The following is a 14,118-nucleotide window of genomic DNA, read 5'->3' as shown; positions in this document are numbered from 1 at the left end:
CCTAGAACAATGACTGGCATATGGCAGAGGGTTTTAAATAAGTCATAAAAATGAGCAAATAAAAAGTGCCGAGAAGCCAGGCTGCATCCAGCTCTGCTCAAGTGGGACAGATGGGATGAAGATGCATCAAACCCTGCTTCTGCCTTCAAGTATCCCTCAGTCTAGTCAGGAAAATAAGACTGAGAAACATTAAATATTAGATTATGTGTTATACAGCTTGAGTGCTCTATGGGAGTTCAGTGAAAGGAGAATGCATTTGGGCGACAGGGGTCAGAAAAGGCTCCTGAAGGTAGCGTGTGCAGTCCTGGGTTTTGAAGGGTTTCATGGGAAGAAAACAACGGTTTTGACAGGAAAAGAGTAAAGGGACGAAGTTGGTGATTAAACGGTTAATTGCACTAGGGAATCTTAAGTAAAGAAAAAGGTATGGGTGAATCCTGTGAGTTAATGATCAGTCAAGAAAGCAGGTTTGCTTAAGCACAAAACCGAACGGGCTTGCTTAGCAACAAAACCATGCAACAGAAGCATGAGACATGCCCCCCCAAAACACTAGAATAATGGTGGAATGAGGCCCACATCCTGCCCAGTGAGGCCAGGAAGTTAGTGAATCCTAGGACATGCTCCTCTACACACACGAAAAACAAAAATGTGAGGAAAAGGTGACATTACACTGAAACCTGAGACGGTTTACTGCATTTCAGTGTATGTTACCGCCGTTTTGCTCGTTTCCATGGCTCCGTGACAGTCCCAGTTCGCCAGTGTAGGGGCAAGAGAACTCCCCCGCCCGCCGTGGAGGAGGAGCTGATGGTGGAGGCCTGACGTCTGCTTAAGAGTGAAGACGAAGGTGGTCTTCTCCCCCGCCCCACTTCTCCTTCGATTATAAACCGTAGCCCACTAAGTTCTGGGGGCGGCACTCCCTTGCCTGCCCGCTTGTATCTCTCACAAGCATCCTATACTTACTAATAAACTCTTTGCTTACCTGTCACTCTGCCTCTCGCTGAATTCTTGAAACGCGTTCTGTGGTTTCAGTTTAGAGACGGGGAAGCAAAGTGGCACGTGCAGATCTGTGACTAAATCCGTTTTTTGGAGCAGAGGGAAGATTCCTGGGAGTTAAGCTTTAAGAGAGAGGACGCAGTCAGGCCACAGACGGCTTCATTCGCAGAAGACAAAGGGGAGCTGCACTGGTGGTGGACAGAGTTCTATTGCAACTTGGTAAAGGGCCGTCCCCCCAATACTAGGACTTGTTCCCCGCATTGCCCACCTTTCTTTGAGGCAGGCTGTATTTAAGTTTTCAGTCAGGGCGGGGTGAGTTGATTCACACTTCGAATCACCACAGGAACCTGATTATCATAATGCCCCAACCAAGACCAGGAAAACAAACAGTTTTATCAACTGTAGCAAAACATATCTGCCTTCCTCTACCTTAGGAATCTCTAATGCCCTCAACTCTTCAGTAAGTTGGTGAATAAGGAAAATACACAGTCTTCACTCTGGCTTTGGAAGTGCTCCAGGGTTCATTCGACTATGAAAGCATCCTCTCTCCAGGAAAAGGAATTTCATCACTGAGTACAAACACTTCTTTAAATCATACAGTTTGCTTGATGTCCTGTTCATAAACGTATGTCCAACCACATAGTTTTACCCATCTCCCCATCTGTCCTGAGAAGGCTCTATCTTGACTCAATACACAGCTTCTGATCCACGGCACACAGTGAAACAGGAAGGACAGAGCTTCTGAATACCCTGGAGGGAGCCCCGGAGGGACACCCACCTTCCTGCTCTGGGTTCTCTTTCCTATGACCCTGTGCTCCAGGGGCATAGGGGTGATCTCAGGGACGGAAGGGCTCCCCGTTTCCAGTTTTCTCCAGTGCCTCCACAAGTAAACGCAGGCTGCCTTTTCTCTCCTCCAGCCCTCGTGCTGAGGAAGACGGAGGCCAAGCTAGTCTCAAAGACGCACAGCGAGATCCGTCCTGGCGTCGGGCAGGCCCTGAAGTGGCTGACTGGAGTGAAAACAATCCCACTCACTTGTAACCGGGTTCAGGATGAACTCGAGAGCCACATGACCAGTTACCAAACCCAACAGACCACAAACCAGCAGGCCGTCAGTTCTAGACCCACTGTGTGTCTGTACGAGCCCCACACACTCAACACACCCGGGTTCAATCTGCCGCAGGAGGCGCCAGCTGAACTTGAAAGCACGTGTGACAGCGCCTTTCATTATCCAGGGCTCCTGACTTTCCCACACTCCCGCATGGCCGTCATCTTGTTCTCTCTGAACCACATAAATTATTATTTGTATTTTCCAGGTGGACCAACTACATCCCAGTGAAGTTAAGTGGCGTATCTAAGGTAACACAGTATCATTAGAACCTAGGGCTTTCAGGTTCCCAAGCTCAGGTTCTCCCCACACACTCCAGCTAGGGAGGTGTGTCATCAGCGGAGCCTTGAAAAAGAAATGGACACACCTGGACTCCACCTCTGAATACCTGGACTCGGTAGGTTTGAGGTGCGACCTGGGCACCTGTGTCAGGTTTCAGTGCACCCTCCCAGTAGGGAACCATTATGGGGGATCCCCCAGTTGAGGTCTCCAGTGGCTTCTCCTGAGGCCCAGCAGAGCTGCCCCAGGATGTACTATGCCACATCCACAACAGCGCCCGCTGGGTGGAATGGTGCTCTCCACAGAGGTCCCCCCCGTAATTCACTCTGCTTCCCCCCAAAGGAGGGCTCACACACCGAACCTGTCCAGTGCGGCCCATGTCAGTTCAACAGACATCTACTGCTCATGTCAGTCTCTGGAGATAAAGAGATATGACCCGGAGGAATACAGAACAATGAGGAACGGGCCACGGACTAACCAGGGAGGCACTGGGACAATGTTGACACCTGATGGTGGGCTCTGGCTATGTTATCATGATTAGGCAGAAAGCGGCAGCGTCCCAGTTATGTCAACTTCAGGGAACTTAATTAATCTCTCAGCCCAGTGAATCTGTGTGCCAACCAAGCCGAGATCCAGGCTCTCAGCTGATTAGTCACACCACAGTCAGTTCACTGTGTCATAAACATTTCAGCAGCAAACAGGATTATCTTCCACGGACTGACTGGTGGCATCCTGAGTCTGAATGCCAAGGAAACGGGGAGATCAGAGGTGCTCCCCACCCTTAAGAGTGTGTCAGGTCTCCTTCCTGGCTCCTGTGTAATTTCTAATCCAGGATGAGGGTCTGAATTAAATGCTCTGCTGCTTAAGGTAAATTAAAGGAATTAATTTATTGAGTATCTACTAAGTGCCAGGAACCCTGCCAGATGCTTTATATAAGTAATCTCATTTAATCAACACAGTAGCTCTGGGAGGTAAGTAATACCCCCATCTTACAGACAGGCAGACTAAACCACGAAGAACTTAGGTAACTTGTGCGAAGTAACAAGCCAGCACTGCAAAACATGCGTTTCCCACGAATACTTACATGTTCCCTAAAGGTGAAAAATGTGTGCCTCTGCCAAATAGTGACCTTCAGGGCAGAGAGAAGTGACCATCATGAGGAAAAGACAACCAGGTTGGGTTACTCTGAAAAGAGTGAGAAGAAGTCCCTTCTCCTCAGGTTTCACCAGCCAAAATATGGCTAAGAGCACACTGCCCCTGGCTCCCGGCTCCTGGGCCTCAGCTCCTGCACTGCTGCCAACAGCCCTTCCCTTTATTTTCACCCACTCAAATCCTATGCTTCTCTAAGACTCGCTCCAAGAGACGGCCCGGCCTGGCCCGGCCCGCAAGTCTCCCTAACTTCCACAACAGAAAAACCAGATCCTCCTCCCAGCCCAGGCACCTTATCCGGACCCCTGTGGAACTTCCCCTGGTTTTCCCTGGTTTCCTTTTGTCTTTGGCCACCCCCACGCCATGCTTTTGGTGTTGGTTCAGCACCTTCTCGGGGACAGTAATTCCCTGAGGGCAGGACCAAGGATGACACATATTTGCATTTTCTACTGATGTTCAGGAAGTGGTCTGTTGGATGAAGGGCTATCCTAATAGCAAAAAGGCCCTCCCACCTCCAAAAGGACACACCTACACAGCTGGGAGACTCTTCTGCAACCATCCTAAGTAACTAGCAAGAGTTACACAGACCCAAGCTTGTGTCCTATTCTGGGGCTTATTGCTCTAGGTAATGAGTCCAGTTAAAATTCTTTCCTCTTAGTTCAGTTTTGCTTTGTTTTCTATATAAGAGACCAGAATGCTAAGCAAAGAGAAATGGGAGATGGAAACAAAAATTGTTTTATAAAGCAGCACCTGAACCGGTCAACTATGAACTGATTCCAAAATATAAAATGCAAACATTTATAGCAAAGTTTTATAATTTATACACTTCTTTCCTATATGTTATCCTCAAAATAGCCCTTTTCCTCTAAGAGAGATAAAGAGAGATAAAGTGACTTCTGCAAGGTCCCCGCTTTTAAATTTACATTGTATGAACTGTAGGGGAGTCTGGTTCCACAACACTGCTTCGCTTTGAGTGAAACTCAACAACTGTAACACTTAATAATGGAGAATAGACTGGTATTTTTAAATATACCTGCATGGCCACCCTACAGCTAAATTATCTGTTTCGCAAAATAAGTTTTGCTTGTGGCTAGACGAACACTCGGCGAAACTGTCAAGTCAATGAAACTTGTCTGTCCTTCCCTCTCTGCTGCTCTACTTTTCTCTCCCTCAACCCTCCACCCTCCGCCCATGTACTCCAACCAGGTGCCCCTACCACCCCCTACTAAAGACCCACGTGGCTGTGCATACTAATAGCCCTGGGGGATCAGACAGCGTGACTGTAAGCTCTCCGCAGTTAGGGACTGTGACTTATTCAATTAAAGTTATTCTAATGCCCACAATATCAGTAGTGTAGACATTTAATAGTCAGACATTTACTAATCCCTCCTAGAGCTGATACTAGGCTAATAGTTGGTAGTGAGGTAAGATGACTAGATAATGCCTCCTGGCCTCCAAGAGCTCATACTTTAGTAGGGTAGCAGGATGTGAAAGAAACTGATTGTTACACAATTGCACTACAGTAAGTACTATTGATACATCGCTACATCACTAGGAGCCCTGGGAGCTAGGAGGAGGGGTCAGTCTGTTCTACCCTTGGGGGCAGAATATTCCTCTTCTATTCCCCATCTTTTCCCACAGTCAGGGAGGTGAGCCAAGTGCCTGGAGCTACGACAGGCTCTGGGCCCAGAGGAGAGACTCAGAAAGGCTGTGCTGGCTGGAAGACACAAGGTCAATTCATAGGATGGCATTCTAGGCCCAGAGTATCAGAGAAAGAAGGACTGAACTGAAGTTGACCAGATCCCCATAACCGCTGGGTGACTTCAGGGAAATTACCTCACCCCTTTGAGCCTCTGTTCTCATTTCCTTCACTCACTTAACATTATTTATGGATTGGAGGTTTGGGGACAGTCCCATGTCTCTGAGCCTCTGTTTTCATTTTTATGTCGGTTAAAGTTACCAGAGGCAAAGCAGCTAGCAGTGTCTGGTACATAGTAGGTACTCAGTGATCAAGTTTCTGTACCTTTCCTTTCCCTGCCCAGCCCAGCTTCCATCTCCTGTTGATCTGAGATTTATTTCCTCACCACCGTGTGAAAGTCACTGTACCTAAATATCTGTTTCTTCAAGGGATTACAGGACCCTGGGAAACGAGAGGGACTAAGCTGGCTTGGGCTCTGGACACTCGAACGGGGTGGTGGGGCTCTCCTCGTGTGCGAACTTCAGGTCTTCCCTGATGCCACTTTTTTTTTTTTTTTTTTTGCGGTACGCGGGCCTCTCACTGTCGTGGCCTCTCCTGTTGCGGAGCACAGACTCCGGACGCGCAGGCTCAGTGGCCATGGCTCACGGGCCCAGCCGCTCCGCGGCATGCGGGATCTTCCCGGACCAGGGCACGAACCCGTGTCCCCTGCATCGACAGGCGGACTCTCAACCACTGCGCCACCGGGGAAACCCTCCAACTGTGGATTTTAAATACTGGAGTTGGTATACCACATTCCTTCTGGAAATAAATCAGAATAAGCGGCAGGAATTCTGAGAAACAGCAGTTTCTGATTTGGGTTCCATTCTCACTTGAGGGATTATGAAGCCGAAAATCACATTTCAAACTCTTTATTCCAGGGTCGGTAAGGGGATGCAGTCATTATTCTGGGTCTAGAGGTGGAGGAAAAACTAGACAGTATGCCACAAAGTTGTCTCCAGCAGGGCTCAGAGGATAGCCTCTGTGGTGTGCAGTTAACAGGTAAATGTTGACTTAAACTATCAGTTCAGCACACATCTCGCCTAAGAAGTTTTTTTTTTTTTTTTTAAAGCAAAAACACAAATGCAGTGTGTCTCCCAGCACAGCCAGCTAGAACAGCTGGTCTCGTGTTAGGACAACACAGTCTTGCAGTCAGTGGAAGGTAGAAACCCTCTAACCAGCTGGAAAATGCCGGCCCGGTCTCTCAAGCTCTCGGGACCCTGCAGCGCTCCAGGCTTGGGCCCTGGGCCCCGGCACGTCACGACAATCAGCAGCCCATTCTAGAGTGAGGGCATCGCGGAGATTCCTCGTGAAATGTGCTCGCAGTTCTCTGGCACTCCTGCCATGGGGGTGTGCTGAGGACACTTCACATTTTTCTCAGGAGGTCAGATGTCAGCTTTTCGACATGCTCTTCTGAACCAGCACACTCGGCGGGCACCATGGTACTATCCCAGGCCTGCGCCGAGCTAGCCAGAGAGCTTGCTTGCCTTTTCTTCCTTATTAAGTCCTCGTGAAAATGAACTGCGTCCGCCACTTACTAAGGCCTTACTGTGTGTCAAGCAGTTTTAGGCACTAAGGAGACAAAGTTAAAAAGACAGGATTGACAGACCACATTGGAACTCAGAGTCCAATAGGGAGTAACGGCAGGTAAACGTGTCTGTCAATCAGACTTCCTCTTAAAATGAACGTGGCCCTTGCGCTCTTGGAGCTGGGTGTGTGTACGGAGGGCTGTGTCCAGATAACCTGATGGAGACCCCCAGGGTCCTCTCCTCCCTTTATACTCATGTGGAAAGAGTGCTATAATTTATTAAGTAAGTTTATGTCATCTCATTTAATTCTAACAGTATTATACACTTTCTTGGCAAGAACAACTATCCCCATTTTCAGTTGAGAAAATTGAGACTTCAGAACGATGAAGAGGCTGGCCAAGCCCCCAAAGGAGCACACGGCAGAACGAGGATTATAAAGCAAGTCCCCGGGTTCTTGTCCCAGTGTTCCCTTCCACCGCCGCCCCACGAGCGTGCCCCCCTCACGCCTGCACCCCCGCCTTGGCCCACCTGCCCGTACCTGAACTGCAGCTTCTGGCTCCTCCCTGGACCTCCCTCCTCGCCTCTGCCTCAGACTTCCCACCTCAACGACAACGACAACGTCTGCTTTCCCCAAGCCAATGGTTCTCAAAGTCTGGTCCCCAGAACTGCAGCATCAGAAAAGCTAGGAACTTATCGGACACACAGATCCTGAGCCCCATTCCAGACCTGCTGGATCTGAAACTCTGGGGGTGGGTTTTCGTGAGCCCTCCGGGTGATTCTGCTGCGTGCTAGAGCTTCAGGACCGACCTGACCTAAACTAAAAAGCTAAGCTAAGCTCCTCTCGAGCGCAGTGTTGCCCCACCACAATCACCTGGCCCCCATGTGCACAGGCCCCATGACTAAAGAAGAAAGCCACCTGGTCTGGCCCCCGTGCAGCCGTCATAAAATGCAATCATACTCAGCGAAATTCTTCAGGGCCAGCTTAGGCAGAAACTTGAAGGGTAACAGACTTCCCCACTTTCTCAGCTCAGCAGAGCAGTGGCCTTTAACTCAACCCCCTTCCACCTCATCAGACCCAGCACTTGGCAGAAACTTGAAGGGTAACAGACTTCCCCACTTTCTCAGCTCAGCAGAGCAGTGGCCTTTAACTCAACCCCCTTCCACCTCATCAGACCCAGCTCTTGGCTCCGGGACTAGGTGCCACCACGGTGGGAGTGGGTTTGTTGATATGCATCCCTCCCCACTGACTACAAAATGCAACGAAAGGCTCCAAGCTTGTTCGAGGCAGAAGCCAAGACTTACTCCATCTCAAACAAATGCTAGCAATAAAATCTGAGCCTCACCATCGTACTACTTTCTACGATGTACAAAGCTCTTCCGTAGCTCTCACAAGGATCAGGAAAGCCAATTCTGAAACTCGGATTAGAACCCAAGACTCACGATTCATTCCCTAAGGACCTATCTACTGTTACATGCCAGGCATTAAATAAATTCTTGTTAGTTATCTAATGGAGCTATCCTAAAACTGTAAGTTCTGGTCACGGTGTCACCCCATGTCATCCGAGCACGTTGCCTCGTGGAAAGAATGTTCTTTTCACAAACCCAGTCCATTAGAAATAATGCAGAGGCACGCTCTTAAACAAAGGGTAACTTCCTGGATCCAAAGCCCCAAGTTTATAGAAAGGGCGGGAACAAGCTCCGTAGCCCTGCTTTTCCTTGTGGAAAGCTGATAATGCTCTCATCCTCTCCCTTGATTTTGATCAAAAGGTCTCTAGTTTCCTCTTACAAGTAATGAAAGGTGGTAATTCTACTATCATTTTCATGTCTATTGCAGCAACATTTGGAGGGAACGAAAAAGGCCCGTGGAGGTTCCCACACAATCACTTCTTCGCCCATCAATATGGTATTTTCGTTCAGTTCTAAAATACACAAAAATTCCATCTGAGAAATGAGCTGTCAGAGGTTAGAAACAGACACACTGTCTTCCGTACGCTCCGAAGAGGTGGAGACCTGCACAAGAATGAGCCGGTAACCCTCCCATCCCAGCTCCTTTATTTTCATTTCTTAGAGACTATCTCTTCTGGAGCACCCCCCGGCCCCTACGTTCATAGCCAGGGAGGAGAGATGGAGGAAAGAGAAGGCATAAGGTTCACAAAAGACTCAATCTGGAGCATTAATAATTACAGCAGCTGAAAAGCTGACGAAAGCAAAGAAGGACCCTGTTAACAAAACATCATGAGGGTACTTCCCAGAAAACCGCCCAGCGCGAGATCACTATTCACAACGAGCAAAATCAGAGCCCAGATCAGATCTTGACTAAGCAGACAGACTTGCAGGATTTTCACCTTCACCGCTACAGTTAGCGTTTTTCAAAAGAGCAGTCAGGCTCCATGAGTTTGACAAAGGAAGAAAAACAAAAGGCAGCAAGAGACTCCTTCTGGATAAGCAGTTCCTATTCTGTGTTCATACCTCTACACCAGCAACAGCACAGCTCAGATGAGGCACAAGGTGGGGTCCTCGGCACATTCACACACGATCAAACCAATTACCCACGCTGCATCTGTCCTGCAGTAAACAGCCTGGACCGGTACCACCTCCGCGCCTCCCGCCCCCGTGACCGGGAGAAACCCCGCCACAGAAAAGAACCCTTCTTTTGTGAGAACGAGCCAGAGCCTAAGCTGTCATTACACAGCAAAAACCTAGCGAGAACAAAAACCCAGCGGCAGACTGATGTGGAAAACCCAGAACATACCTGAATTCTTCAAATGCAAACATGACCTAGTCAGAGACAATTTCCTTATACTGCCCGGTAGCCTTTCTGGTTCGGAGGACAACCGTTTAGTCAGTCAGATGGTGCAAAGTGCAGAAGAAAGAGGCGGGTCTGCACCCCCCGACCCCCCATATTCTGAAGTAGAAGGCTTTCTGCAGACGGGCCTGCAGCCTCCAGCCAGCCAGCTGCTGACGAGCAGCAGCTGACAGGCAGGCAGCTAGAGGACCACGTGATCATTCCAGCAAGTCTGATTAACGCAGCGAACGCTGAGGCTCCACGCTGGGAGCTGGGTCAGTCCCGGGCAAGAAGTGGAACCCCAGGCACGCCTGGGATCCTGGGGAAATCACACAACACATGCCCCCCCCAGTAAGAACCGTACGGGGGATGGGGTGGGGGGCAAGAGTGTAAAGGCACCAGAGTGCGATCTGTTCCCCCGTGCGCTGCTGGGTCACCTCACCCTCCCGCGGCCACCGCTGTGCTCAGGGTCAGGTACGATGACCACCGTGGGCAGCGAACGCACAGGAGACTGATACCGGGCTGCGTGCTACCGGAAATTCTTCAGAATTCTGTATTTTACCCTTCCACTATCAAACATTATTTTAGCACAAATGCACAAGCTGCTCTGGAATGACAGAATTCACATTTTATGCCCAGCACTTTACCACGAACAACATCACCCTGTAGGTCAACCAGGATGCGTGACCTCATTTATCTGATTATTCATTTATTGAGTACCTAATATGTACCAGGCTCCAATTCCTTGAAGTACAAAAACTGCTGTAATAATTTCAGAACAGAAGTTAAGAAAAAGGAAACGAGACGTCAGCCAAAAAAAGAGGAATGTTTCCCCGCTTGTAAAGCCCGAGCTGGCCAGATTTGGCAAGTGAGCTGAGGCTGTGCTCTGAAAGTTGCCATTAAGGAGAACTGTAGCATCTGGATTGCAAATCTTTATAAAATAAGGCAGGCAGATCTCAAATAAAAACCAGCGAGTCACTCTTGACTTTTCTCCTCTCCCTCACACCGGTCACTGACTCTGATTCTACCTCCGGAAGGTTTCTTTGAATCTGACCCTGCCCCACTCCCAGACCCACTGCCTCGGCTCTCGCCTTCAGCATTTCCCTCGTAGTCTCCTGCATTAGTAACTGGTCTTCCTTGTTCCGTCCCTTCTCTAACAATCTACCAGAACAATTGTTCTCAGTCTGACTTTGATGTCCACCTATTTCAACCCTTAGTTCCTCGGTGGTCACGGGATTGAGTAAAAATGTCTCAGCGCAACACACAAAGTCTTATTTCTCCAACTTTCTTCCATTAAAACTTTTCACAGCCCCCAAAATTCAGCTAGACACTCCCAGTTCCCAAAATAAGCCAGGCCCTCTGTCCTCTGGTCCCCAGGCCAACTAGCCCAGATTATTTCTTGCTCCCCACATGGGCTGCACCCTTCCACGTGGCCCCCATTGTTCCCTGGGCTGCTCCGTCCCCAGGGGCCTGACCCATCCGCAGGATGGTCAGCTGCTCTCTCTGCTGTCAACTGCGCTGCATTACAGCACCCTGCCCACCCCACATCTATGAGGCCCTTGAGGGAGGTCTGTGTGAAGTTAATGTCTGTATTCCCAGGGCCCGGTAGAGAGCTTGACAGGGAGGAGTTAGTAAAGGTTTGCTGAGCGAACCTCCGCAGCTTTCTATCAGGGAGCAAAAGCAAGCTAGGGCATGTGTGTATTCACATGCTCCTCTTTGAAGTAATGAAGTGATGACGGCCAACTGAGGCGACTGACTGGTGAGCAGGATACTCTGGGGAGTCCTCTGTCCCTCAAACCACACAGCAGTCGTCAACTACGCCGGCCCAGATGCCTTCCACAGTATTCCTGACAGCCTCTGCCGAGACCCTCTAGGGGTGGCAGCTTCCTGGCCGCACTGTGATAGATCAGAAGACGCAGGAGAGGCAGAGTCACTAAATAACCCAAGTTTAAGTCCCAGACCTGCCACTTGCTAACTCTGTGATCACCGGCAGCCTGAGACTCCCTGTATGTAAAACGGGAAGAATGCGGATCCTGCCCAGGCCTCTGTCACAGGATGGGGGCAAGGACCCGACAAGGCAGGACTTGTGAAAGTTCTTTACAAGCATGTAAAGTTACAGAGATGTTCTTCACTGTCTTCATTACTTCACAGGGTGGTCTCTCGCTGACAGCGCTGGGACGGCTCTTCTCTATGTGAGGCCACCCTGGCACTGAAGTTCTGTCTGTTCACAGGAGCTCATTTAATTTTTTTCCCAGGGGGAAGAGGGGCAAGGTAGTTCTGTCCTGTGATTCTCAGGACAGGAATACAAGATAAATGGATATGCAGATAAAATCACTGTCCTAAGTCCTTTAAAAAAAAAAAAAAAGCAGTAGAGTTTATCCAAGTCTTAGGAAGAACAATTTACCCATACCAAATAAAATGATATGATGTTTTAATTTATTAAACTACCTGGTTAGAGTCACAGATGGGTAGGGGTAGGGGCAAGCTTCTCGAGGGAAAGGAGACACCAGACCGAGCACCCACTGCCCATCCTTCCCACCCTTGAGGGCGGGGGTAGTAAACAGCAGACACTCCACAATGACTTGACGGATCTGTTGGTTGGTCTAAAGGTCAAAACCTACATTCCCGGTACTCTTTGCAAGGCATGGGGGGAGTAGCAGGGGCCTTAACCCCCAGAGACTGCGCACGGTGAGAACTGCCAGATGTGCTCTACCATGGCCGCCAGGAAGGTCCAGCGTGGTGATGAGGCCTGGTGGGTTAGAGAACCTTTGCACTTCACGCCTGGTTTCCACCGGCGACTCAAGAATCTCCTCTTGGAGAGCTGGTTATACCTTTCAGGGCAATTCTTTTAAGGTCCTAGTAGAGTTGATAGAAATGGTGAAAAATCGCCAAATCCTAGCACCAAGTGTATTTGAGACATAATTTTATGAGATTCCCCAATTTACTAATAAGAGAACAGAGGCCACAGTGGTTAAGTAACTTGCCCAAGATCATATTGCTATGAAGTGGCAGAGCAATGACTTGCACCCGGGTAGGTTTATTTATTTATTTATTTGGCTGTGCTGGGTCTTAGTTGCGGCATGAGGGATTTTTAGTTGTGGCATGCATGCAGGATCTAGTTCCCTGACCAGGGATCAAACCCAGGTCCCCTACATAGGGAGCGTGGAGTCTTAACCACGGGACCACCAGGGAAGTCCCGCCTGCACCTGGTTAGGTTTAATGCCAAAGTTTTTAACCCCTGTGCCTGCTTGGGGTTCCAACGCCACAGACCCAACTGCCTCAGGCTACCTCCCTAAGAGGACTTATTCCACAGACTGTCAGGCAGCCGCGGCCCTGAGACAGGGCTGGGACATGGCAAACCTTTGAGGCTCCTTCATCCAGCTGGCCCTGGCTAATCCCCAGATTTCACAGCCAGACAAGAGACCGCTAAGGGCTGAAAAAGTGGTTCAGCTGCCCCAGGAAGTAGGAAAACCTGAGTTGACATGGCCTTCGGACCAGATTGGGAAGGAGTGTGCTTCAGAGGCTGGGCAATTGCACCTGGCCACTTGATAACTAATAACACCACAGTGTCAGGAACAGGGACTCCTGGCCACTCCACTCCCCTCTAAGTGGCACTTCTGGGACCATACAATGCTTTAAAAAAGAGTGATCCCAGGCCATCCACCAGTGACAAAGCACGCTCCTACTCTGTGACTTACGTTCCCTTTGTAACACGAAGGAACAACCAGACAGTAATTTTTTAGGCTTTTGTTTTTTTAAATGCCACTTACTTGGAACATGAAACTGATATGAACACAAAACTGATAAAAATGGAAGAGCCCCAGACTACCTGCTACCGGGCTTTCCCCTCCCTCCACCAGGGCCAGGACCAGAGTCAGCCCGGCAACACCAGGCCTAGATGACCTGGCAGCCCCATCAGCGCTGACCTTTTGAGGCCTCTCCGAGCTACACGTCATCACGCTCACCCTTGTCACTCTGGACTCACTTCCTCTTCCCGGTCTCATCCTATGAACAGAAGCCTCCTGACTGGGCCCGGCTGTCCCATCAGGTCCCAGTACTGACCTGCTGCCTGTACTGGCCGTGCAGGCTGCCCGAGGCTTCCGCAGAAAAACAGGCGTGGGGATAACAGAGCAGAAGTACGGTGGGTGACAGGAGGTATTCCCAAACCTGGGACAATCTTGGAAAGCCACGTGAGAAGGATGTTTGAAACTGCTGTCCTTCCTTAGCTTAAGGTGCACACGCTCAGCTTGCCAGCAACATGGCTTTCCACGTGAAATGGTCAATTTCCCAAGAAAGTGAAGTTATGATTTAATTGTTGGCACTGAATCCTCATCATAGCTCCTTTAGAGACTGACAATCTATGAGTTTCAGGCCCTGAGGTCCCATGGGTTTGAGGCATCACAACCAATGTTTCCTCTGTCACTTTTTTTTTTTTTTTTTTGCGGTACGTGGGCCTCTCACTGTTGTGGCCTCTCCCGTTGCGGAGCACAGGCTCCGGACACGCAGGCTCAGTGGCCATGGTTCTCGGGCCCAGCCGCTCCATGGC

The 14,118-nt window shown here is 49.6% G+C and overlaps 1 protein-coding gene across 3 annotated transcripts in view; it reads right to left on the bottom strand.

Annotated features, from left to right (window-relative positions):
• Window positions 1-14,118, bottom strand: part of EVL (Enah/Vasp-like) — a 164,714-nt gene that overhangs the window by 114,128 nt on the left and 36,468 nt on the right. Inside the window, exons 1-2 of one of the 3 annotated variants that reach the window (XM_049706517.1) lie at window positions 9,540-9,731; window positions 977-1,112 (exon numbers count right to left, since the gene is read on the bottom strand). The exons of 1 other annotated variant lie outside the window; for it this stretch is intronic. Coding sequence is in view for 1 of the 2 variants with exons in the window: in XM_012531593.3 (XP_012387047.1) it covers window positions 9,540-9,562 (23 nt within the window). In the remaining variant the exon portion in view is untranslated. Of the gene's footprint in view, window positions 1-976; window positions 1,113-9,539; window positions 9,841-14,118 lie in introns of those variants that run through there. One more of the 3 variants, XM_012531593.3, reaches the window with a different exon arrangement.

The sequence above is a fragment of the Orcinus orca genome, chromosome 2 (genome assembly GCF_937001465.1).
Source record: "Orcinus orca chromosome 2, mOrcOrc1.1, whole genome shotgun sequence".
NCBI lineage: Eukaryota > Metazoa > Chordata > Mammalia > Artiodactyla > Delphinidae > Orcinus > Orcinus orca.
The sequence above is the reverse complement of the archived record's forward strand: the minus strand, read 5'-3'. Positions and strand labels throughout refer to the sequence as shown.